Raw genomic sequence first — 26,487 nt, 5'->3', positions numbered from 1 at the left:
TTCGCTCCCATTATAACCTGCTCTCTCCTGACCCGCTACTCCAGCGGCCCTCTGAAAGGCAATCTCACATAAAACCATCAAATATAAAATTCATATTGATACTCTTTTCTGTCTCTCTCTCTCTCTCTCTCTCTCTCGCTGTCTCTCTCTAGCTCTCCCCCCATCTATCCACCAAGTCCTCCACATCAGCACCCGGGTGATGTACAGCCCACTGTCTAATATTAAAGTCTAGAACACAATAAAAGACAGTCTCATCCTCTCCACCTCCATATTTTCTAAGCAGACCCCCCTCCCTCTCTTCTCCTGCTCTTAGCACTTCACTGTATACTGAAATCATTTTTTAGAACGGTGCTCTAAAAATCCAATCCTCTATCCTGAGATGTTTTATTTTGCTGTAAGAATACACATTTGGATGTATTTATTGTGGGAAGAAAGTTGTTCCTTATTCCGGAAACTCACGGATAGAGATTTGGATTGAATAGTGCTCTAGTGTATTCCAGTGGTTTACACATGTGGTAGTGGTACGTTTGTGTGGAGCAGTATTGGTGTGTCTGTCGATGGTCCGGAAATAGTCTGTTCCGTTAGCCTGGTCAGGTATGCAGTAGATATTTTCATTTGTGTGCATGTTTGTTTGCGTTTGTGCATTTGTTTCTGTGTTTGATAGACACAGAGCTGCCAGCAATTCTGTCTGTGTGTCGTAGAGGATTCCTTCTGTGCTGTGGAGCCACCTGGGAACAGCTTTGAAAGGCAGCGAACATGAAAGTTACACTTACATTTTAGTAATTTAGCAGATGCTATTATCCAGAGCGACTTACAGGAGCAATTAGGGTTAAGTGCCTTGCTCTAGGGCACATCAACAGATTTTTCACCTGGTTGGCTCGGGGATTCGAACAAGCAACCTTTCAGTTACTGGCCCAATGCTCTTAACCGCTAGGCCGCCTGCCGCCCTCAGAGAACTCTCCCCTCCAACAGAAAGCCTTGGCAGGGCAGGATCTTGAAGCATGGCTTCTTTTTGGAGACATTTGTCAGAATGCTGCTAGTTTCTTCTGGGGGTTTTTTCTTCAGAAAGGTTGTTTTGGTTTAGCCTACAGGAAATTACAGTTAGAGGGAGATGTGATGGAATCCGGGTAAAAGGTGGCGTTAGCTAAGTGCTATGTGCCTCGTTGCTCAATCAAAATAAAGAGCAGGCCATTTAGGGTGAATTACAATGTGGTGCTTCACTGAGAGAGCCCCTGACCTGAGCTTTCCTGTCATAGGACCAATAACAAACAATCAAATTGTCAGTAGACCAATCACAAGCCATCACCTTGTCAGTGGATCAATCAAAAAACATCACCCTTTCATTGGACCATTTACACGCATGCCACTGCCAATGCTCCTGTAAGGCTGTAAAGAATTTTCTGCTTTGTGGTTACAGGTTGCAGACCTTTTTTGCTCCTGTAAATATGACCATAGAAATATATACATGAGCTTTTTCCATTATGGATGGTAGATGTGAATTGCAGACTTGTTGGACCTCTTTGCCTGTTGCCTTAAGGTATGAAGGTAGTTGGTTTTACCGGACAGAAATTAACTTATTTTCATGCACCTCAGCCTTCATGCTCTCTTCCTTGTAAGTTACTCCTCCTCTCATTCCCCCATCACTCAACCTCCATCAGCATTTGGCTGGACTGTTTGCCTCCCACTGTCTATCAACGGCAGGCCAGTCCTGTGCTCGCTGTTTTAGGAGAGATAATCATTCTCTTTTTCCGGGAATAGGATTGCATTTTCTATTTCTCTTCCCTCCCTCCCAATCCTCTTCTCCATCACCCCTTACCCTCTCTTCTGTTCCAGCGGCCGGGGCTCCCTCCACGGAAGCGGCGTGCTATCACTCCACCGTAGAGAAAGCCAGGGATGAAAGACAAATCAAAACACCTTATTTCCCTCAGTCCCTCACGCTGTCGAGATTGAATTTGAGTTTTCTCATCTTCTTTCTCATCTTTTCTCTCCATCCCTTGGCCCAACCATCCACTCTGAAATACTTCTGAAACCAGCCACTTTCACAACTTGTGGGATTGAGTATTGTTTGTGCATGAGGATTAAAACAGAGAGGAGCACAGTGCAATGCAAGAACTCGAACCTGACTGCATAATTATCTACTTGGTCAGCTGCGCATCTTTACCATTGAGACTGAGGGGTATTTCACTGAAGTTAACATTGTTCTTTACCAAAATTGTTATGGCAATAGTTATAGTTGTCGTCAATTATTGTGTCAGTGACTCTCCTTCCTTATTTTCCATAGCCAGAGTGGAACACTGATATGACAGGATGATCGCTGACACTAATTTGAATGCTAAAGAACATCCCATTGAATTGTAGAACTTTGGAAGGAATCTCTCTTTAAAGAGCCACTGAACACACCGATTGTCATGTGTGTATTTCTGTTGCTAATTAGAAAAACAAGATTTCAGTCTTGGAGGTGTGTTTCCTGACTGATTCCGCATTTGGTCAGTGATGTTTGTCCCTAATGAGACACACAATTTTACATCTAACTAAGGTGTTTGTTGCAGTATTTCTCAAGTAAAAAAATGTGTGACGTGTTGTCTTATGTAAACAAAGTCGGAGCTGCTGGGCAGGTCTGTCTCACTGTCTATGCTATTGGATAGAGCGCAATCACCGCAGCTGTTCACCCATTGTTAGTGGGCAATTGGACATCATAAAATTAAAACCCAACCATCATTTACCCGTTGTGACATACGGATGTTCCAAACTCAGTTTTAGACAAGACTGACTTTATGACCAAATATATCCTATTTACACTTTGTAGTCAATTTTGACACTAGAATAACTGTTTCTGACTTATATTGATGCCACATAGGCCGTTTTCAAAGGGATTTGTTTTTAAAGGCAGTCACTTTTTAAATCTGGTATGGGAGTTGAGACCTGGTCAGGATGCTCGTCTCTATTTCAATGACTTTTATAGCCACTGACCTGTGTGGAGCGAAAAAAGCAGCTGGGTAAATGCAGCCTCTGTGAATTGACTGTGGGTAAACACAGAGGCCAAACACAACACTGGCTCTATCCAGGGCTGAGCTGACCAGTTAGCACCCTGGTATCCTGACCTGGCAACCTTCAGCTGGCTACTGAGGCATAAAGAGGTGCCACTAACGTCCTAACAGACGTTTCCCTCAGATCATCTACAGGCGACTTATTAGTTAGTTAGTCTAAATGACCACTGTCCAGACAAGCTTCTGGTTCTGCCTTGGTGATCACACAGCCCTAAACTGGATTTCATCCTCCCTTTCTTCCAGACAGGTTTTTATGAACGCTGTAGATGCACTGGCCGTAGATTGCACAGGATCCGATCTCATGGCTGCTTACCGATTTCATGAGCCAAGAGGCGAAACGGCTCTGCGACCTCAAATCAAAAGCGACGGGCGCACGAGCCAGCCTAAATTGGCGAATCTCACAACCTGTAATCTCCAAACAGGCATTTAGCGCTCAAGCCTTCGGTTGGAATAGAATACATGGTGGGGAGGTGCGGGGAGGAAGGGGGATCATTGGACTAAGGAAGGACACCTGGCTGGAGTTTGGCTTGGCTACCAGAGACAAATTATCCCCCCCCACCCAACTAACCCCTTCCCAACCTCCTCTCACACCCGCCCCTCACTCAATTATGGGGTGGAATATGAATCTTTAATAGGGGCATAATTGTGCTAGCATATTTGCTGTCACCCACCATAAGCCAAGATTAATTAGGCCATTTAGTTTAGCTTAAGAAAGTGTCAGCTGTGAGGAATGGTGCATGGGACCAAGGCAGAAAGCTGGAATCAGCACAATCTTCTCCCTATCATACGTCATCATAGCTCGCTCTCTCTCCTCGGGTTCGTCATGATTTCGGCACTCCTGCTTCACTTTTCTTGTCTCTCAGCTTTTCTTGTCTGTAGTTTCAGAGTGGCTGTGCTGTTAGACTGGCTTGTATGAGTGTTTCCTGTTCCACTCACCACTTGACTACTAGGAAGTTATTTTAAAGGCCTGTGGCTGTGCATGCTTCTGCGCGTGTGCTGATGACATTCTGCTTATTTGTATATTTTATACTTTACGCTTAGAGAACTGGTTAGTCAGGCAATTGGTGCTTGTTTAATAAAGTTAGATCAAAGCTGAATCAATGTCTGCAAGATCACCGAATATAATAGCATAGTATAACTGTAGGACAAAAACACACCTCATTCAATCGTGAATGATAATCCTTCAAGTTTTCCGGTGAAACATCCATGCAGCATCTGCAGACCAACCATTTGATCTCAATCAGTTTCATGGGGATATGCATTGTGATATTCTTGCTATACAGTGTTGTTTCAATGTATCCTACAGTGTTGTTTTGAATGATGTACAGTGAGCGAATTTTAGAGCAGGCGTTAACAAACTGTAGCATAGACTACCTGTGTATTTTGCCTAGTTGCGCGCGATGTTGAGTTTTGGCCAAATGAGAGAAAAATGCGGTGGTGTTTTTGTCTTACAGTAACGTTATACTATGCTATTATATTCGGTTCTGTAATGTGTAATACTATCATTATGTGATCTTGCAGACATTGATTTAGCTTTGATCTAACTTTATTAAACAAGCACCATTCGCCTCAGTAGCTTGTTCTCTAAACGTAAAGTAGAGAATATACACATGGGCAGAACGTCAACCGCACAAGCGCAGAAGTCCGCCGGACTAACGATCCCGAAGAAGTCAGATACGCAGCCACTCCGTATTTTAAAAGAGAAATTCTCATTGACTCAGTTGGCTAAATGGATAATATCAAATGTTCTATGATATTTTCTAGTTGTTGAAGTTCTAGTCCAAGTGGTTCCATGGAAGGACAACTGTTATAAATGTGTGGTACACATAGGCAACAGAATTCCCCCCGTAGGTTACAAAGTTGCCTCAAGAATGACAACTAGCATATTGGACTGGGGAAAACAAATTAGGTTACAGAAAAATGTATTCCCATAAGAGAATGTGATTATTAGCAAAGAGCATTGTTTTCTAGGCCAGAGACAAACTACCCACTCCCTTGGGTGTTCATATCTGGGCCATGTTCATGACGAACATGATCAACGCTACATCATTTAAGACTGGAATTGGAAGGTTGTTTCCGAATTTTACTGATGTAAACTTTGTGGTAATATTTTGGTAATATATTTAGTAGAATGAATTTGTACTTCTTTGTAGAAGATTAAAATAAATCTGCACATTTGGTAACAACCTTATATCAAATGCTACGTCAATGAATTTTTACAGGTTCTGAAAACATAGTTTTTCTTCGTTTTTTTTATGTTCCCAGAGTAATAAATAATGGCTGCTAATAGTAGATCATGTTCCTCTTGAGATATTTAGTGCTCACAGGCCACCCTCCAGTTCTACTTCATATTATTGATCAATGACATAAAGATTTCAGTATGATCTCAGTAAAGATCTCTGTATAGATTCCAGGTCTTTCCTTGATGACTGATGGCCAGAAGCTGCATTCACCTGCAGATAACCATCTCACACAAATACCAAGTGCATGAACCCAATTCTGCTCACCTAGAAATCCATTGGCTTTGCTGTACTGTACAACTGTCTGTGTACTGTAGTGCATTTTCTGCTGGAGGATAAATGGCTGTGTGTGTCATGCCCGACTAAAAGGCCTGTCCATGTCAATAGCTGTATATCTCCCGGCAGGCAGCTGGAAATGAGGTCTAATCGGATGGATATTAAAGTCACAATAGACTGCTCCCGACTATTATGGCCTGTCAGCACCGGGCCCCCTCTCTCTCCTCTCTCGCCCAGTTTAGTTTCCACCACTGAATATTTATACACTCACCGTAGGCTTAACCTGGCTGTGTCATTTTCCTTTCACCACACCGGGTATGGGTGTGTGTATACATATGAACATTTAGATGTTTATACACTTTCAGCAGCCCCTGCCTGTAGGGAAGAGACCCTGACATTTCCCCGACATTTAGTCCCCTCTATTCTAGTTCTATTTGTTTGTGTGTGCACATGGGCCCATGTGTTAGTTTTGGTGGAGACTTCTAGGTTGAGTTTGACTGACCGTCCTTTCCTCTCATGTTGTTCTCAGGTGGAGCCGGAGCTCGGCAGCCCCGGGCCCAGCAGAAGCTCTTCACCATGGACGTGGATGAAGAGGAGAACATGAGTGAGTCTGTCTGTCTCTCTCTTTGTCAAATTGTCTGTCCGTTTGTTCCCTTACCTGATCCCCTGCCTAGACACACACACGCACACACACACACACACACACACACACACAAAGGACACACACACAGCACATATACAGAAACTTCACTGCAGAACTCAATCTTCCCACCACAAAAACTTTAATAAATATCCTTAGATTCAAATTATATTGCTCTATGCACACCCTTAAAAAAACCTCAACCTCCCTCACACATTCAAATTGAATTGGACATTTTGGGAGGAATCTGAGCCCTGAGCTCCAGCAGCCATGCCTATGAATGAGTGTCTGCCCCTACATCCCCACTACTCTGAACAGACAGAAGAAAATGGCTGCCTGCCCTATCCCAGGATTAAATGGATGGTTACCATTGTAGTCACTCACCGGTTTCACACTGAAGGCCTCTGACAATGTAACCATAGATCCTTCATTACAATCGGCCCGTTTCTGTATTTAGATTTTCCCCTCATAAGAAGGTATGCAACGAAGTTCAATATCAATCCAACTCTTAGGGAAGATAGCTACTGTACACAAATATTGCTCTGAGCAATGGAAATGTGTAATTTACTTGAACACCAGGAGGAGTTATTCATCTATTTTTGTATGCTCACTCTTTGCTCACATTCATACCATCTGCATGCCAGTTTGAAAAACATACCCACTGATATGCTCACTGACATTCAAGATACTGTACATTGAGAGAGGCATAAGCCTAAAAAGAATATGAAAGTACTCCACTGAAATCGACAAGACATTTGTCTTCTGTAGCTATACTGCAATGAAAGTAATTAAATATTAATTGACTCATCAAGTCAGCAATTTCATGTAATCCCATGACCACTCATTTAAGCACTACCAATCTCACTATGAACAATTCTTTGAACAATTCTCCTAAATTAATCCAGCCATCAAAATAGATGAGAATGTCTCCTCTCCATGCTATATTTTGTGTAATCATTTTCACAACCCGCTCCTATCAGATTCCCTTCTTTTTATAAAATGGCAAAAGCCACTTCTTCATTTTACAGTATTCATGCCTTTGGTCGTTCTCCTTTGTACTTATTTCCCCAACCATCCCTCACACACCCTTGTTAAGACTCCTCCTTGCCTGGCTTGTGCATGGTTACCCCAGAGTCCATTATTCTGTACTCAATGTGCCAATGATACTCCCCACTTCAAGACATCCATGTTACACTAATATATACATTAACGCACATATGAGGCGAATACATCCAAAGTAAATTAAATCATGTACATGTTATATTTTGAGTGGCACACAAGTGCACATTATAAGGAGGATATATATTAATCTGGTTATATAAGAGAATTGGGAAACACGTGAGAGCAGGATTTCTATGTTTTGTCTTGCCATTTTAGTATGCAGAAACTTGACGAACATCACCGCCTGTCAGAAGCTAAGGATTCTGTGTTATTTAGAAGTCGATGGAAACCCCAACAGAGCCTCCGAAGAGCTCTGATCTCACAATTTCAGAGACCCTTAGCCTCTTAAGTAGTTCATCTAGTTTGAAAATGCAAAGTTTTATATATTTTGGTTTTATTTTCTTAAGTAGAGCTCTGTTACCAAGAAGCAAGTAACGGATATCATATAAATTAGGTTGTATAAAGATGACATGAGTGGATCTAAAACCGTTCTGATTCTGGCACCAAATCTCAGGTTGGACCCTGCCATCCTTGTCAGACTTTGTTGGTCTTCCGGAATGTGTCCTTTTTTCTTGCTGTTTTTTCCTCTTTTTCTTTCCTTTCTGCCTGCATCTTATGATACCCAAACTCCACCTCACACTCTTCCCTGCACCCTCCATCCTCCCACTAAACCCTTTCATTTGCACTGCCGGTTTTCTCCCCTGAGTACCGAAAGGAGTAACCTATCAAGCCTTTGCTGGAGGATGTTATAAATGAAAATTTTGCCAACATTCCATCCACTTTGCCAACAGGACCTGGTGATGTGTGTTCCTTACAATATTCTAGAGCTGCAATTCCACTATTATGAGAGCTATAACACTAGCTCAGCACTCTAGGATATAGCGGCAACCTATCATTAAAGCAGATTGGAGTAATGATACTTGTGGGGTAAAGAACAGGTCATCACATCTGCCCGTAAAGTAAACTCTTCCACATCTTTCCCCCTGACCCCTCCCTAAACTTACATATATTAACAAAAACCTCCCTGACAAAGGCAAGCAAATGCAAATAGTTCTCTCTTATGTGGAGGGAGGAACTCAATATTTTTATTGTTATGCTGGCCTGATTTGTAAAATATTTCTCCATCACTGATTTCCCCATTGATGTAATAATTGCATGTATTGTATAGATGAAATCCCTCTTGCCATGTTATAGAATCCAACTTCCCTTGAATATCCAAGAATGTACAGTCCTATCATTTTGACAATTTATATTTATGACACATGCTTTTGGCTATTTTGCTCAAATGTAATTTCTAAATGGATTTTCCTTTTAGATGTATGTTTGATCCTTTGGGCTAAATGTATCATCATTTAAGCCTCCCTAACAAATAAAAATGACACACATCACCAGTTCTGTTCCAAAGAGTGATATAGGAATCTATAAATTTTGCATTTACAAGATCCTGCAACGAAGGCATTGTAAGTTACTCTTTCTGGGCACCGCAGGTTCGAGCAGCACTGACGTTAAGGAAAACCGTAACCTGGACAACGTCTCCTCCAAAGAGGGGGCAGCTGTAGGCGAGCAGCTCCCCAATGGAAGTGGTGGGGGCAGCAGGAAGCGCCCCCTAGAGGAGGGCAACAATGGCCACACGCACTCCAAGTTCCGGGCCAAGAAGCGTAAGAAAACGCCAGGCCCAGTTCTACCAAAGAATGCCCTTATGCAGCTGAATGAAATCAAGCCAGGGCTGCAGTATAAGCTGCTGTCTCAAACGGGTCCGGTCCATGCTCCCGTATTTGTCATGACCGTTGAGGTCAATGGGCAGCTGTTCGAGGGCTCAGGTCCGACCAAGAAGAAGGCCAAGCTGAATGCGGCAGAGAAGGCCCTGCGCTCCTTTGTCCAGTTCCCCAACGCCTCAGAGGCGCACCTGGCTATGGGCCGGACACTGACAGTCAACACGGACTTCACATCCGATCAGGCCGACTTCCCAGACATGCTCTTCAACGGGTTTGAGACACCCGCACCGCCCGAGGACTCCTTTTACCTGGGATCCAATGGCAGCGGCTCCTTAAACTCGCTGGGAGAGTATCCCATGCCCTCCACGCCAGGTGCTAACCTTGCCCAGGCCCCGTTGCCCCCTCCCTCCTCCTTCACCTCGCCTTCGAGCGGCAAGAATCCTGTCATGATCCTCAACGAGCTGAGGCCGGGCCTCAAGTACGACTTTGTGTCTGAGAGCGGTGAGAGCCATGCCAAGAACTTTGTCATGCAGGTGTCGGTGGACTCGCAGCAGTTTGAGGGCTCAGGACGAAACAAGAAGCTGGCCAAGGCCCGGGCCGCCCAGGCAGCTCTCTCAGCCCTCTTCAACATGCAGCTGGACCAGACACCCTCCCGACAGCCCATCCCCAGAGAGGGACTGCAGCTCCACCTACCCCAGGTAAGAGCCAAAAGTCCCTCTGAACAAGCCAACTCTGCCCCCAGTCAAGACACTTTTAGAACAGGACATAGAACCAAAATTGTATCTGCAGTCACTGACTGTGAAAGAACCAGGGTGAACAATTTTTTATGTGAAAGAGTGTTTTATACTCTACATGTAATGTTTTCAGGTGCTGTACAAAGGCATTACTGCACTTATGCCCTCAACCATGTCGAGTCAGAATACAAACCTAACACCCTAGAGTCCAAAACAGAGCTTCCCCAGAAGCCAAAACACATTTTTACATTTTTTTTACATTTTAGTCATTTAGCAGACACTCTTATCCAGAGTGACTTACAGTTAGTGAGTGCATACATTTTTATTTTATGTTCATACTTATGCAAGGCTTTCTCAAACTGTTGTGATTTAGGATTTTTTATATGGGAGTGCATTACACATTTAGGAATATCCGGATATGTTTTGGTCAAAGAAAGCGATCTGCTGAGATTTTGAGAGTTTGAGTATACTTCTTATGTCACACTTTAAACTGGAAAAAAACGTTCAATAGGCTTATGTAGTTTTAAAGCTCTGAGGACACAGAGGTATTTTCACTACTGGAATTAACAATATCCCTCTCTTGTTGATTTCAGTTAGATATCCTTTTTAGATATTACAAATGACAACATCTGAAAGCCTTTTAATCACAATGCCTTTGAGCTAATCTAAAGAAGTCCAGTATCAGTCACATGCCTTTACTACCTCATATTTTGAAGTATTTTCTTTATGAAAGTCCCTACTGGAACGTTTAGTGCTCCTGCCAATCATCGCTGGATTTGACATTAATTGAAAATTAAGATGAAATGATCAGGCCGACGGATAATAGAAGATGAGACAGGAGATGAAAATGTGCAGCGCTTCAGTACTGAAAGGATTGTGTGTACATCTTTACACATCTCCTAATTGGGCTCCCCTAATCGGCAGCTGAGATAACACCAGGCAATAGCATGCCTCTATCTTAATTAGCATCTCCTTTTTTAGTTGTGTTGAAACAACCACTATTGACTATCCAGGCTCTTTCCTACCTAGATGTGAGACCTATTCAAGTTGAAGCACTGTCAGGTGTTCCCAGAGTTAGGCTTAATCCCATAGCACTATTTCTGAAGATGTTGTTTTTAACACTCTTGTATAGAGAAACACTTTCGATATCGAATGTGATTTTGCTTCAAATGTAATATGATGATGCAGTGCTACACACATTGTTGTGAGAGAGAGCTGGGTCTAGGGCTTGAGTCCATGGTTAGGGCTAGGGTTCAGTAACGGTTTATTGGGGTGTTGTAGACTGCAGACTGCATCTTGCTCTACTCCCTCCCTTAGGTTGGATTTGCACTCCACTAGCCGTGCGTCGTAACCGCTTTGTGACTTTCACACGGAGGGCTCCACACTGAGTTTTGCTACTTGGAATGCTTGGTGGAGTGTAAATCCAGCCTTAAAGGTGCTCAAAGAAGTTCTCCCTTTCCAAAGACTGTCAATATTCTAGCGCTGGATCAATTTTATAAGAATTGGGGGTGAGGATGGGGATTGGTTTGGGATTTTTCATCACAGAAGTGACTGTCAAAGTCGTGCCAGTGTGTGCAGAGATAGTGCCTTCTGGACAGGTAAGCAGCTTGTGGGGTACACTGTCAACGGCTTCAATTGTCTTTTCCCCCTAGGAACATTTCCCACTTTCTTTCTTTACTCTCCCTCCACTTGTCATCGGTCTGCTTCCTTCAACCCGGCAGCTCATGTCAACGATACTGCACCCGCTAATTGGTCTATTCATTCTCTGTCGGTTAATATTTATTAAATGTACCTTCAACCCAGCTGAAGCGGTCGCTCCATATGGACAGGGCTAATTAGAAAATCAGGGAAACATGAGTGATAGAATACTCTGTTTTTTTATTGCCAGAATGGAATTGCCTCACTGTTTTTGGCTGGCTGTTTTGTTCCCCAAAGGATAACACAGACGTCCACACGTTTTTGTGCTGCCTGCAACCAATTCCCAGAAGTCAAATTATCCCACTCCAACTGGGTGACTCTGAAGTACCCGGGAAGTAATATTTGGACTAATCTCTTTAATTTGTGCCCATTCAGCCGTCGCCTCTCCTTGGCTGTAATCATTTTCCTCTGTATTAGTAAATGGATAAAAGCAAGCAAAAGGAACGGCCGCTGTCAAGGAAAAGAGATGTATTAAGTCCATTCGAGGTTTCTGCTGAGATTCGGTTCTATATATGCCGACTGTATAAGTATTTGGCTCAAATGAGCACAACTCACATTTCTATTCTTAGTGTTCTTCACCGTAGTGTTTTTGTCAGTGGCGAAGGGAAATGCATGCTAAAAACAACTAGGCGTACTTCAGTCTCAACCCAGTTTTATTGCATGCTTTTGAACTTATGTTCTCTTTAGGTAGACACACTCCTTGACAAAAAGTATGTGGGCACCTGCTCGTCGAACATCTCATTCCAAAATCATGGGCATTAATATGGAGTTGGTCCCCCCTTTCCTGCTATAACAGCCTCCACTCTTCTGGGAATGCTTTCCACTAGATGTTAGAACATTGCTGCGGGGACTTGCTTCCATTCAGCCACAAGCATTTGTGAGGTCGGGCACTGATGTTGGGCGATTAGGCCTGGCTCGCAGTCGGCGTTCCAATTCATCCCAAAGGTGTTCGATGGAGTTGAGGTCAGGGCTCTGTGCAGACCAGTCAAGTTCTTCCACACCTATCATCAAAGGCAAATCCACTAATTAAGGGATGTCCACATACTTTTGTGTATATAGTGTATGTGAATACACGGACAGGTGACTAGTGCTTGAGGGTCTATAATGTCAGCTATGCTTAGTAAGTCCACATGGCTGACTCTGGCATGTGTGCCTGTGGTGGAATATGATGAAGTTGCCCCTAGATGCTGATCTTAGGTTTAAGTTAGGGCTTTGATGGTTAAGGATTTGGGAAGGATAAACAAATCCCAAACAGGCAGCCTCTACCTGAAGCCTGTGCTTGTTGTGTTGCGTGTCTCATCTCTACTGTGTGTGTGGCGGTGTGCGGTCCCAGGTTCTCGCCGACGCCGTCTCTCGCCTGGTGGTGGACAAGTTCAGCGAGCTGACGGACAACTTCACCTCCCCCCACGCGCGACGGAAAGTCCTGGCGGGGGTCGTCATGACAACTGGTACGCTTTGTTACTCCGCCTAATGGGAAAACGTGGCGTTCTCCGCCCTCGGAGCATTGCTGCTGACAAACAGTACACCACTTGATTCGTACAGACCATAAAACCCCAGCCATACTGTCCACAGGAGGCTGATGTGTGTAGATGGGAGGAAATTAATCTTCTTAGCACCACCTGTCAATCAGGGTGCACATCAAAATCTTCCTTTTGAGGGGTCCATGTCCATGATTGATAGTGCACAATGCTGCTGTTTATCATTGGCTTTGTAAGCCTAATGTTCCTCATACTATTTACAAACATTTAATTTCACGAATACACACATGCACATATGTCAAAAATACAATAAAATGTAAATTAAATGGAATAATAATAGAAAAGTATAAACAATAAACACAAATGGCTTTTAGTGAATGTAAAGGTGAATTTTGAACCTCTCTGTTCCCCGCCCGCAGGCACAGACGTGAAAGAGGCCCAAGTGATCTGCGTCTCCACGGGCACCAAGTGCATCAACGGCGAGTACATGAGCGACCGCGGCTTGGCACTCAACGACTGCCACGCAGAGATTATCGCCCGCCGCTCACTCATCCGGTACCTCTACGCCCAGCTGGAGCACTTCCTCAGGTGAGAGGTTAATGGGCGGAGGAAATGGCAGAGGCCATTTAAAACACAAACACACAAAGTCCTAGTAAAAGTTTGATTTGTATTTAGTCGTAAAATCAAGTTCACTGTTGCAACTTTTTCTCAAAGCATTACTTTGCTATATGCCGCAATTGCTACACAATGTTGCTTCAATTGCAGCATGGCATTCCTTTTTTGTTCTTGCTTCAGCTGATTCTTTTAGTTGTTTTTATTTTCTGTGACATTTGGAGCCACTGCCAACACTTTACACTGTCCTCCCCTTTTCGCCCTCTGTCACCTAGCAACAACAAGGAGGAGCAGCAGAAGTCCATATTCATGCGCTGTGACAAGCGTGGCTACCGGCTAAAGGACAACGTCCAGTTCCACCTCTACATCAGCACCTCGCCCTGCGGAGATGCACGCATCTTCTCGCCGCATGAGGCCGGCATGGAAGGTACGAGGCAATTCCCCCTTACCTGTGACAGTAGTAGATGTTACCAAACCTCTTGCTGACCCTTCTGTGCCACAATGTACAATGATGGCATGATTCCAGCCTTCTTCATCAGGAGCATATGACTGGCTATCCAGTGCCTGCACAATGCTTTTAGATGTGAATGGGGATGTGAATGCGTTCTGCCTTAAGTTTATGTGAAGCCTAATTATCTTTTACTCATTGATAAATGTGTGATACACCCTCATATAAAAACGGAACAGCATTTCCGACCATACGCTTCTTGTTCTTAACCAAATGCAATTTGCTGAACTATCCCTTAAATGCAAGGCTTATAATGATTGTCATTGATTCCATATGACTGTAAGCTTATAATGCCAATGGCTTAAGTGAACATGTACATATAGGGCCATCCCATTAGTTTTGGTGACATGCCATCTTTAGTGACCTTGTCCCCTGTGACAGCCAGACTCAATCAACCCCTGGTCAGGTCAGTCTCCATTCCCCTCACTTAGCTGGCTGACACATTTTTAATTTAATCTTATGCTCGTTGAGAATTCCATATCGGAGCTTGTTTATTTTATTCAATTAATTCCTGTATGTTTTCCTCTTATGCTTGGTTTCATTTAATTAGAATTTCACTTCGGATGTCCAAATGCGCATTACAAACACATTTCAACAAGTCTATTAATTAGTGGGTCTTTGTCCATCTCTCTCTCGCTCTCTCTCTCTCTCTTTCTTTACTTCTCTCTCTCTGATTACTCACCCTCTTTATATGTCACAAATAAATGATTCTGTCACATTGTTTCCCAGCATACACAAAAACAAAAAAGGAAATACCCTTGTACAATTAGTCAGTGGATTGATTAGGCTTGTTAGCCTTTCGAATTACATTCCAACTTGTAGAAATGCTGTGATTAATATGATGAAGTTGTATTTAAAGTTATTGTCTTTTGTATCCTTTGCACTGTCGAGATGATTTGGTGTCACATGCCCTAGAGGACCACAATGGAAACAAGTATCTTGACTTTTTTGTGTATGTATTCTCAACAATTTTGGGTGTAATATTTGCCTGGTGTAATATTTTATGCATTTGAAATTGTCAAATAAAATAAAATCTACTGTGTTAAGAGTGTACAGGCGGCCAGGATTACTTATATATTGCTGGTACTGAACATCAATGGCTTATTGACCGCATCCATGAAAATGTTGATTTATGTGATACATTTTAAAGAAAATACAGAAACTGGTTTAGGGTTAATCCATTCATCCATCTGTCTTGTCCTTGTCCCCCTCCCACAGACCAAGGAGACCGACACCCCAACCGGAAGGCGCGGGGCCAGCTGAGGACCAAGATAGAGTCTGGGGAAGGGACCATCCCTGTGAGGACCAGCAACACCATCCAGACATGGGATGGGGTGCTGCAGGGAGAGAGGCTGCTCACCATGTCCTGCAGTGACAAGATCGCAAGGTAACCTGGCCTTGTGGCCCTTTTGGTATCCCTTTCACCACATATCCTCCTCCAAAGCCAGCAAGATTGTGAGACACCATGTAACAGTGGTTTGGTTCAGTGTGTTTCAATTAAAGAATTGAATTGGACATTAAACAGAGTTTATATGAATTTGACTCTAATTCTTATTTTCACTTGGAAGTGCAATCCTTACAGTCAGTAAGCTGTTGTTGTGGTTGATACAGCTATATTTTGGTACGAACCAGAGTTAAACTACTGGTATCTGTGTTAAGGTGTCCGTTAAGTTGCTATTAGTGCAGGGTGCGGATTCACCCATAAAGCTACGGTGGTGTCTGCCAATGTGTGCTGTGGTGATGGCGTGGAAATAGAAAGATAAAGAGGTGTCAAGACTTATGAGACACACACACACACACACACACAGTCTTCCTTAAGTGTGCTGTGGCATCTACCCGCTACCCCTACAGAACTTCACCTACACACACACACAAGCACACACACACGCACATACACACACATCATGCATTGATGTAGAGTATCTATAAGCCCACTTCCACCCATATAGCAGACTCTGCATTGCCTCTTTAATGCATATGAATCAATGATGTACAGTGGGGAAAAAAGTATTTAGTCAGCCACCAATTGTGCAAGTTCTCCCACTTAAAAAGATGAGAGAGGCCTGTCATTTTCATCATAGGTACACGTCAACTATGACAGACTAATTGAGATTTTTTTCTCTCCAGAAAATCACATTGTAGGATTTTTAATGAATTTATTTGCAAATTATGGTGGAAAATAAGTATTTGGTCACCTACAAACAAGCAAGATTTCTGGCTCTCACAGACCTGTAACTTCTTCTTTAAGAGGCTCCTCTGTCCTCCACTCGTTACCTGTATTAATGGCACCTGTTTGAACTTGTTATCAGTATAAAAGACACCTGTCCACAACCTCAAACAGTCACACTCCAAACTCCACTATGGCCAAGACCAAAGAGCTGTCAAAGGACACCAGAAACAAAATTGTAGACCTGCACCAGGCTGGGAAGACTGAATCTGCAATAGGTAAGCAGCTTGGTTTGAAGAAATCAACTGTGGGAGCAATTATTAGGAAATGGAAGACATACAAGACCACTGATAATCTCCCTCAATCTGGGGCTCCACGCAAGATTTCACCCCGTGGGGTCAAAATGATCACAAGAACGGTGAGCAAAAATCCCAGAACCACACGGGGGGACCTAGTGAATGACCTGCAGAGATCTGGGACCAAAGTAACAAAGCCTACCATCAGTAACACACTACGCCGCCAGGGACTCAAATCCTGCAGTGCCAGACGTGTCCCCCTGCTTAAGCCAGCACATGTCCAGGCCCGTCTGAAGTTTGCTAGAGTGCATTTGGATGATCCAGAAGAGGATTGGGAGAATGTCATATGGTCAGATGAAACCAAAATATAACTTTTTGGTAAAAACTCAACTCGTCGTGTTTGGAGGACAAAGAATGCTGAGTTGCATCCAAAGAACACCATACCTACTGTGAAGCATGGGGGTGGAAACATCATGCTTTGGGGCTGTTTTTCTGCAAAGGAACCAGGACCACTGATCCGTGTAAAGGAAAGAATGAATGGGGCCATGTATCGTGAGATTTTGAGTGAAAACCTCCTTCCATCAGCAAGGGCATTGAAGATGAAACGTGGCTGGGTCTTTCAGCATGACAATGATCCCAAACACACCGCCCGGGCAACGAAGGAGTGGCTTCATAAGAAGCATTTCAAGGTCCTGGAGTGGCCTAGCCAGTCTCCAGATCTCAACCCCATAGAAAATCTTTGGAGGGGAGTTGAAAGTCTGTGTTGCCCAGCGACAGCCCCAAAACATCACTGCTCTAGAGGAGATCTGCATGGAGGAATGGGCCAAAATACCAGCAACAGTGTGTGAAAACCTTGTGAAGACTTACAGAAAATGTTTGACCTGTGTCATTGCCAACAAAGGGTATATAACAAAGTATTGAGAAACTTTTGTTATTGACCAAATACTTATTTTCCACCATAATTTGCAAATAAATTCATAAAAAATCCTACAATGTGATTTTCTGGATTTTTTAAAATCATTTTGTCTGTCATAGTTGACGTGTACCTATGATTAAAATTACAGGCCTCTCTCATCTTTTTCAGTGGGAGAACTTGCACAATTGGTGGCTGACTAAATACTTTTTTTCCCCACTGTATATACAGTTGAAGTCGGAAGTTTACATACACTTAGGTTGGAGTCATTAAAACTCGTTTTTCAACCACTCCACAAATTTCTTGTTAACAAACTATAGTTTTGGCATGTCGGTTAGGACATCTACTTTGTGCATGACACAAGTAATTTTTCCAACAATTGTTTACAGACAGATTATTTCACTTATAATTCACTGTATCACAATTCCAATGGGTCAGAAGTTTACATACACTAAGTTCACTGTGCCTTTAAACAGCTTGGAAAATTCCAGAAAATGATGTCATGGCTTTAGAAGCTTCTGATAGGCTAATTGACATAATTTGAGTCAATTGGAGGTGTACCTGTGGATGTATTTCAAGGCCTACCTTCAAACTCAGTGCCTCTCCTTGACATCATTGGAAAATAAAAAAAAATCAGCCAAGACCTCAGAAAAAAATGGTAGACCTCCACAAGTCTGGTTCATCCTTGGGAGCAATTTCCAAACGCCTGAAGGGACCACGTTCATCTGTACAAACAATAGTACGCAAGTATAAACACCATGGGACCACGCAACCGTCATACCGCTCAGGAAGGAGACACTTTCTGTCTCCTAGAGATGAACGTACTTTGGTGCGAAAAGTGCAAATCAATCCCAGAACAACAGCAAAGGACCTTGTGAAGATGCTGGAGGAAACAGGTACAAAAGTATCTATATCCACAGTAAAACAAGTCCTATATCGACATAACCTGAAAGGCCGCTCAGCAAGGAAGAAGCCCCTGCTCCAAAACCGCCATAAAAAAGCCAGACTACGGTTTGCAACTGCACATGGGGACAAAGATCTTACTTTTTGGAGAAATGTCCTCTGGTCTGATGAAACAAAAATAGAACTGTTTGGCCATAATGACCATCGTTATGTTTGGAGGAAAAAGGGAGTTGCTTGCAAGCCGAAGAACACCATCCCAACCGTGAAGCACGGGGATGGCAGCATCATGCTGTGGCGGTGCTTTGCTGCATGAGGGACTGGTGCACTTCACAAAATAGATAGCATCATGAGGAAGGAAAATTATGTGGATATATTGAAGCAACACCTCAAGACATCAGTCAGGAAGTTAAAGCTTGGTCGCAAATGGGTCTTCCAAATGGACAATGACCCCAAGCATACTTCCAAAGTTGTGGCAAAATGGCTTAAGGACAACAAAGTCAAGGTATTGTAGTGGCCATCACAAAGCCCTGACCTCAATCCTATAGAAGATTTGTGGGCAGAACTAAAAAAGTATGTGCGAGCAAGGAGGCCTACAAACCTGACTCAGTTACACCAGCTCTGTCAGGAGGAATGGGCCAACATTCACCTAACTTATTGTGGGAAGCTTGTGGAAGGCTACCCGAGACGTTTGACCCAACAATTTAAAGGCAATGCTACCAAATACTAATTGAGTGCATGTAAACTTCTGACCCACTGGGAATGTGATTAAAGAAATAAAAGCTGAAATAAATAATTCTCTCTGCTATTATTCTGACATTTCACATTCTTAAAATAAAGTGGTGCTCCTAACTGACCTAAGAAAGGGCATTTTTACTTGGATTAAATGTCAGGAATTGTGAAAAACTGAGTTTAAATATATTTGGCTAAGGAGTATGTAAACTTCCGACTTCAACTGTAAACCCTGGATTGCTGATGCTATGGATTGGCCAATGAGAGGCTTTGAAGCCACCGGTCGGCCATATTGGCACTCCCCAGAAGAAGCTGGGTCATGTCTAGAGGGCATAAAGCTTTTGTCAAATTTTTATTATTTTTGTATTTTAGCTAACCCTAACCCTTTTCCTAATGTTAACCTAATTCTCCTTACCTGCTACTTTAATTCTCCTAACCTTCTGCATAAGTTCTTCTAAACCTGCTACGAAAAGTCAATGTAGACATTAATAAATGCATTTTTACAGCTTCCAAAATATTTTTTTACAACGGTGGGGAAGTGCCAAGATGGAGGCACGGTGGCTCTGTCAGTCATCTAGTGTACATATAAATCATTGATAGGAATAGATTAATGCATGACTAATAGCAGTTTGGTCAAACTAGTTATTGCTGTACTTCTGTAATTGCAGTAATTTGGTGTGTTTTCAGCTAGTTTTGTTTAGATTGGCCTATGATACAGTGCAGAAATTGCTTCCAATAAATAAGCAAAAAAATCATATTGTACAAATTATTAATAGAGGATTGCAAAGTTGCGTAGTGGCCTGGTTTTCTAGAGCAGTTAGTTGTTTTATAGGGGATAGCACTTAGTTTCTAGTAGTTATCCTGTATATCCCACTTCGTTCAGGCCCAGTCTTATTTGATTCAGGCAATGTCAGGGGCAGCTGAATTGATGGGGTCCAACCCAGGTGTTTTCGCAGTCAGCCCACGGCCCTGCTCACTGTCCACAGTCAAGGCAAAGCTATCTATCCCTCCCCGTTAATGTACGATGCGATCTACTCCGTAACTCTCCCTCCTAGTCCCTTCCTCCAATTTCAATGCCAACAGGAGTGTCACACACCTAATGTTTTTGAGCAAGCATTAATGGCCTTGCTATTATACTATGTAACTCTAAAAGTCAAAAGAAAACAAATGACAGTATACAGGTGCACTAGCTGCTAACCTAGCTCATAGCCTGATTAGACCAAGGCATAGAAAGTGTGACCACTTTACAGCACAGAACAGACTACCCTCCATTTGTTCTCTACACAACAGGTCCTCTCCTAACATAACCATTGCAACAAAATGTTGAGGGAAAAGAAATGCACCTCCTGCCATCTCTTCCTGTATGAATGATTAATGACTCAGCGATGGCTATTTAGCTAAATGCACTAGCGTTGTTTGACCTAGCCCTCCATTTTCTTTCCCTGCAATTTCACTGTGTTTTTTACACCATTCTCCTTGGATTACATGGCCTGCCCAGCGGTGCTAAGGCACAAGATGGAGGTCTAGTTGATGGCTCCTTCCCTCCTGTTCCTGGCTGGTTAAACGACCTCATTAGAAGTGTTACTCTCCAGAGTTGCTTTTTCTTTGATAAAGCAACTGATTGTGAAGGCCCTCAAAAGCCCCAATCACTTGAGCTTGATCACCACTCTCCTTTAGAACACTCAAGCAGGTGTGTGTGTGTGTGTGGTGCGTGCTTGTGTGTGTTGGTGGGGGAGTGGGGTGTGTGTCTTTTGTGTGTGTGTGCATGCATGTGCAGTCATGTGTGCATGCATGTGTTTGGCAAAGAGCAATGTTATGTGTTTTGTCTGACTATGTTTTTTGATTGTGCGCCCCAGAGCCTCCATGGCCACTGAGTTTAGCTGCTATCATAATGGGCAAAATCACATAAATCAAATAAGGTGGGTGGGAGGATGGACTGAACAACAGTAATGATACAGTCCAACTATCAACCCCCTGTTGCATATGGAAGACGTCCCTGCTGGGGGCTACTGGAAAACTAGTGGTCTCCTAGACTCATATCTGACTGCGATTCCAGTCGGTGGCTTAATTTCACACACTCTCACACACACAGCCTCGGGTCAGGAGGAGACAGGAGTGGCAGTTATCAAAGCTGTTTGTCAGGGTCTTGTTTCTGCCATCTGGTAATGGTCTGCCTGTGTGTGTCATTTTTGAAGTTGTCGCTCTCCAAGGCAATTGGTATAAATGCTTCATAGAGCGTGTGGAAGGAAATGTATGGGAAAGATGGCACGGCTAATGTAACAACATAGAATGTAGGGTGAAATAAATGGAATTGGATAGTTCCGAGTCAGAGCAGCCATTCCTATGTGTTTGTGCGTGAGTGTTTGTGTGTGTGGATGCGCATTTGTGTGTGAGTACGTTTTCGTGTCTTTGTGCGTGTCTACTTGTACGTACTTATGTGTGTGTGTCCCTCTGTTGCAGATGGAACGTGCTGGGCATCCAGGGCTCTCTGATGAGCTACTTCACAGAGCCCATCTACTTCTCCAGCATCATCCTGGGTAGCCTGTACCACGCCGACCACCTCTCCCGAGCCATGTACCAGCGCATTGCTGACATTGAGGACTTGCCCCAACAGTTTAGCCTCAACAGGCCTCTACTGAGCGGTCAGTACCCTCACCTTTAAACCTCGACTCCTTTACTCTAGCACTCAGGGTGGTGTTCATTTGGGGGACACAACTGAAAATGTTTTAAAACATTTGCAACAGAAAACTAAAATGAGTCGAGATAGTCTCTTCCTGTTTCAGCCCTCCCCGTTTTCACCCGTTTGGTGCCTAATGACCATGACATGGGCATAGACTCTCATGCCAAGGAACACACACTAGACTAACTCAAGTACCACCGCATGCACATTCAAACACTCCAATACTTTAAACATTGTGCTTTAGGTGGCTAGGAGGAGGCTAGTTGGCCTCTGTCTGTTTCCTCACACTTTCTCTGTGAACACCAATGAAACCGGACACTGTGACTCCATGGGCAAACCCACAGTAGGCACAAGGGTAAACACCAATCATGTATAAATGTCTACGGTAAATACCCAGCAGGACCATGGGTAATCACTATATGGGTCTCCTACCGTAGTCTCATTGAAACACTGAACTTGTCATCTGAGGTGACATTTACTTACCCTTCCTGTGTGAATTTGGATAACTTGATGCCCTTTGTGCCAAATTGGTGGAATCCATGCAACCATTTGTTATAAGGTCAGATCTGTTTAGATACTCTCAAATGTTTATTAGACTCCAGGCTTTTTCTGTGTGATAGTTCATTAAATATCCCTTTGTAAAGTTGTTTTGTGACATTTGGAACCTGATATGCGTTCTATAGCACATACAGCTAAAATAATGTGCATTCCCCCTTCCGCCCCACAAACCACCTATTGTCAGGGTAGGGGCTAAGGCAGGGTGAGGGTTACCTAGTAACAGCATGTTGTCCTTTATTTTCCATTGCGCAGCGCTTTGAAACGTGTGTCCTAATGAACATGGCCCTGATCTCCCTCCAGATCTCACACAATGCAATAGCTGTCCCAACTGGTGCGCTCAACTTCCTCCTCGCCTACCTTACCCTCTCTTCTCTTCCTCCTCCTCTCTGTCCCCTCCGATGGCTCCCTAAACTGCAGGTAAAGAGATAATGGGAGGGTTATTAACTTTTTCCGCTTTAGGGAGTTTTGCCGTGAAGGAGCTTTGCGCTGTGGACGCTCAGCATTTAGCCCTTTAAATCATAATCCCCCAGCCAGGCAGCCCAGTGCACTGCAGAAGAGAAAGGAACCAAGGCGTTTAACACCCTCCACTGAAAGAAGGATTTATGCCTCCAATCTATCTTCTCTCTAGGCCCCCACTTGGAGGAGCACATGGACTGTAATAGAGGCTTTATCCCAAACACACTAGGTGGACATTGCAGCATCATGTTTTGATGGTGTTTTTTTAACACCATCTCTGACAGATGCTGCTAGGACAAAAACTATACAAAGACGTGACTTTGACCCTTCAGGCCCTCGCTTGTGGAGCAAAGGCATGAGTTAACCACGATGAGAAGCCTTCACCAAAACCTGAAGAGTCATGTTTTCTTTCAGAGCGAATGCCTTGGCTTGCTCTCAGAGGGATAAAGCGGGCATAAGTCACATTTGCGGTCCTGTGTTCGATTCACTGTTGGTTAGACTTGCGTGCTTGCTTTTAGAAAGGGGAGGTAACTTTCAGAGTTAATGTCTAGGCTCGTCATGTCCCTGATTTGAATCCCAGTGGCTCAGACTTGTATGCTCACTCTACAGTTCTATCTGTGATTCCAGGCATCAGCAACGCGGAGGCGAGGCAGCCGGGCAAGGCGCCCAACTTCAGCGTGAACTGGGTGGTGGGCGACCAGGCGCTGGAGGTCATCAACGCCACCACGGGCAAAGACGACATGGGGCGCGCCTCGCGTCTCTGCAAGCACGCCCTCTACTGCCGCTTTATTCGCCTGCACTCCAAGGTACGGAATGGTTCAACAAACACACACTCACCACAATGGTTCTCCTTGTCACGGCGTTGAATAAGTGTTTATGACTATCACAGAGGGTGTGGGCAGCACAGCACATTAAGACCAGCTGAAGCACAGATCAAGTGCTTGTACGTTTATGCACTGTACAAGTTGCTCCTCAATATTATATTCAAAGTAGTCTTCTGCTTACCTCAAAATCTGTTTGCTCCCCTCCCCACCCCAGTTGTCCTCCACACTGAGGATCAAGGTGTCCAAGCCCAGCTCGTACCACGACGCCAAGGAGGCGGCGGTAGAGTACCACAACGCCAAGCAGACGCTGATCAAGGTCTTCCACAAGTCGGGCCTGGGGGCCTGGGTGAAGAAGCCCATCGAGCAGGACCAGTTCTCCCTCAACTCCTGATCGGGCGATTAGGGGGAACCTCTTCACCCAACCCACCGCACCCCAACCCCCTCTCTAGACCTGAGAGAGGCTCTTCAAAACTACCAGCCACTGAGACTTCACGTCTGTGTGTGTGCGTACATGCGTGTGTGTGCGTACATGCATGTGTGTGTGTGTATGTCTGTCTGAGTGTGTGTGAGAAATAATGCACGTGGTTCTGGCCACCTCCCTCCGTCCCAATCACTCTGCTCTCATTCCTCATCGCTGTGACGTCATCACTTGCTGTTTCTGTCTATCTGTCTATAAAACTTTCTTTTTTAAACCAACTAAAATTCAAATACCTTTTATGTCCTGATGGAAATACAAATGTATGGTACTCATGTTCAATCTGTCCATCTAATCATCAAGTATTGCCATTTTAAACTGGAATCCTTTTTAGTCATTGTTGTTTTATTTGCAAGACTTTACATGTCCATATACCATGTAGTTACTATATAAGTACTTCTGTAACTAGAATGTACAATGATTTGCCAGATTTCATTTCTGTTATTTAGTTAAATGTAATTACACTAGGAAACCCAAATGCCATATGACTTCATGGTATATTTCTTTAGGTATTGTGAGATTTTACCTTTTAATTTCTTATTTTATTACATTCTTGCCCCTGTATTAAAAGCACATATGACATGATGCTAAATACAAATACAAAATGGTGGTTAGTCATTGAATCATCATTCATTTAAAATATTCTCTTGTGGGCATTTTACGCTTATTTATTCATTTGTTGACATTGTTGGTCATTGAATCCATTCCCATTCCTATTCCATACTTGAACAGGGGCCCTGGTGGAGGCTGTCGATGATTCCCCTCGAGTCCTTTGGCCTGAGGGGTTGAGGGGATTGGGGAGGCGCTGCACGTTTTTTCTTATTGACTTAAGCCATGGCTTTGCATGGGAACTGTCTCCGAGGTCTGCAGAGCTGATTTGGTAGGGAACCACCAGGATCTCCTCGAGTGAATTTTGAATGCCAGCATCTTATTTCTGCACAGGCAGATTCAAATAATTTTTCTCTCTTTATATGTGTTTATTTTTTTTTGGGGGGGGGGCTTCGTTGTTAGTATTGCAACTTTTGACTTTTTGTGTTTGAGAGATGAATGATTGCACTGCAACTGAATAATGACAGGAACATTACACCTTCATAAGCATGAGCCTCATGGACATTATGCATCCATGCCCTGGGCATTTATAAATGCTTATATCAACAACCTCAGTTTGATATGTCATGGTCATGCTACATAATACAAGTATGGTGACATAACACATTTTATGTCAATCTGGGGTTGTTATGAAGGTGTAAAGTAGTCCATATGTCATGTCATTCATAGAGAGCTGGGAAATGCATACATCTCGAAGAGCTTATGTCATCATTTCAATACCTTTTAAAGGCCCAATGCAGCTGTTTTTATATCAATATCAAATCATTTCTGGGTAACAATTAAATACCTTACTGTAATAGATTTCCATTCAAATGGGCAAAAATTGCTTTTTAGCAAAAAACTATTTCTCAAGCAAGAATTTTGTAGGACTGTCTGGGAGTAGGCAGGGGAAAACTAGCTGTTATTGGCAGAGAGGTTTGGAACTCTCTTTGTTATTGGTCTATTAGCCAATTTACAGCATGGTGATGTCACCATGGAAAGCCGAAACTCCCGCCCATGCAAACCTGCTGATTAGAAGGTCCTGTGTAGATTGTATTTTCAACCAGCAACTATCAGGAAATAATACTGATCAACATTCTTCACACTTTTACAGTGTTCGTTTAATCAGCTGTTGTACAAAATGATATAAAACACAGGAAAAACTGCACTGGGCCTTTAAAGGCAACACGAATGCTGATTGCTCATTGTGTGAGTAAACTTCCAAGTGCACACAAAGAAACGCATGAGAGTTTTTACAAAGTTTGGTACCACCCACCCACTCTACCAAATGACCAATCTGTGTATGCTCGCTCCAAGTCCTATTGGTCCATATACCTGGGTCTTCTACAAGCCCTCTTCTCCACTGTCTGCCGTGTGCTAATCTTTTCTATTTCAACTATTTCTACAACATGATAAACTCTGGATGTCAGTAATGACAACTTGCTACTGTATTACCTGTGTGTTCTCTCTTATAGACTGGTCATATACCTTTAATATCAGCATTGTACATTTGTTTATTATTGAACGTTGTGCGTTGCACTTGATGGCCAGTGACAAACCACAATGTGAACAGACGCGCTGCAAAGGAATTGAAATTATGAGATATTCTTTACTTGGTGTATTTTTATATCCAATATATTTGGTTCAAAACAGAAGGGGAAGGTGTTTGGTTTGAGTCCCAGCAGTGTGTGTGTGTCGTGTGTATGTCTAGAGTGAGGTGTGTGCGTATATGTGTGTGGGCGTGACACTGCTCGATAAACGTCATTGCAACAGGACATTAGAGATTGCT

The 26,487-nt window shown here is 43.4% G+C and overlaps 1 protein-coding gene across 3 annotated transcripts in view; it reads left to right on the top strand.

The window, feature by feature from the left end:
• Nucleotides 1–25,517, top strand: part of adarb1b (adenosine deaminase RNA specific B1b) — a 175,323-nt gene extending 149,806 nt beyond the window's left edge. For 2 of the 3 annotated variants that reach the window (XM_045209930.1, XM_041862668.2), the window contains 9 exons: nt 6,093–6,167; nt 8,852–9,777; nt 12,845–12,959; nt 13,409–13,577; nt 13,877–14,028; nt 15,328–15,496; nt 21,578–21,759; nt 23,439–23,617; nt 23,850–25,517. In XM_045209930.1, coding sequence (XP_045065865.1) covers nt 6,140–6,167; nt 8,852–9,777; nt 12,845–12,959; nt 13,409–13,577; nt 13,877–14,028; nt 15,328–15,496; nt 21,578–21,759; nt 23,439–23,617; nt 23,850–24,026 — 2,097 coding nt within the window. In that variant the 5' untranslated portion in view covers nt 6,093–6,139 and the 3' untranslated portion in view covers nt 24,027–25,517. The remainder of the gene's footprint in view (nt 1–6,092; nt 6,168–8,851; nt 9,778–12,844; nt 12,960–13,408; nt 13,578–13,876; nt 14,029–15,327; nt 15,497–21,577; nt 21,760–23,438; nt 23,618–23,849) is intronic. The other variant, XM_045209926.1, reaches the window with a different exon arrangement.
• The last annotated feature ends 970 nt before the right edge of the window (nt 25,518–26,487 follow it).

Source organism: Coregonus clupeaformis, chromosome 4 (genome assembly GCF_020615455.1).
Source record: "Coregonus clupeaformis isolate EN_2021a chromosome 4, ASM2061545v1, whole genome shotgun sequence".
In the NCBI taxonomy this organism is placed as follows: domain Eukaryota; kingdom Metazoa; phylum Chordata; class Actinopteri; order Salmoniformes; family Salmonidae; genus Coregonus; species Coregonus clupeaformis.
Note: the sequence above shows the minus strand (reverse complement) of the source record. Positions and strands in the feature narration are given on the sequence as shown.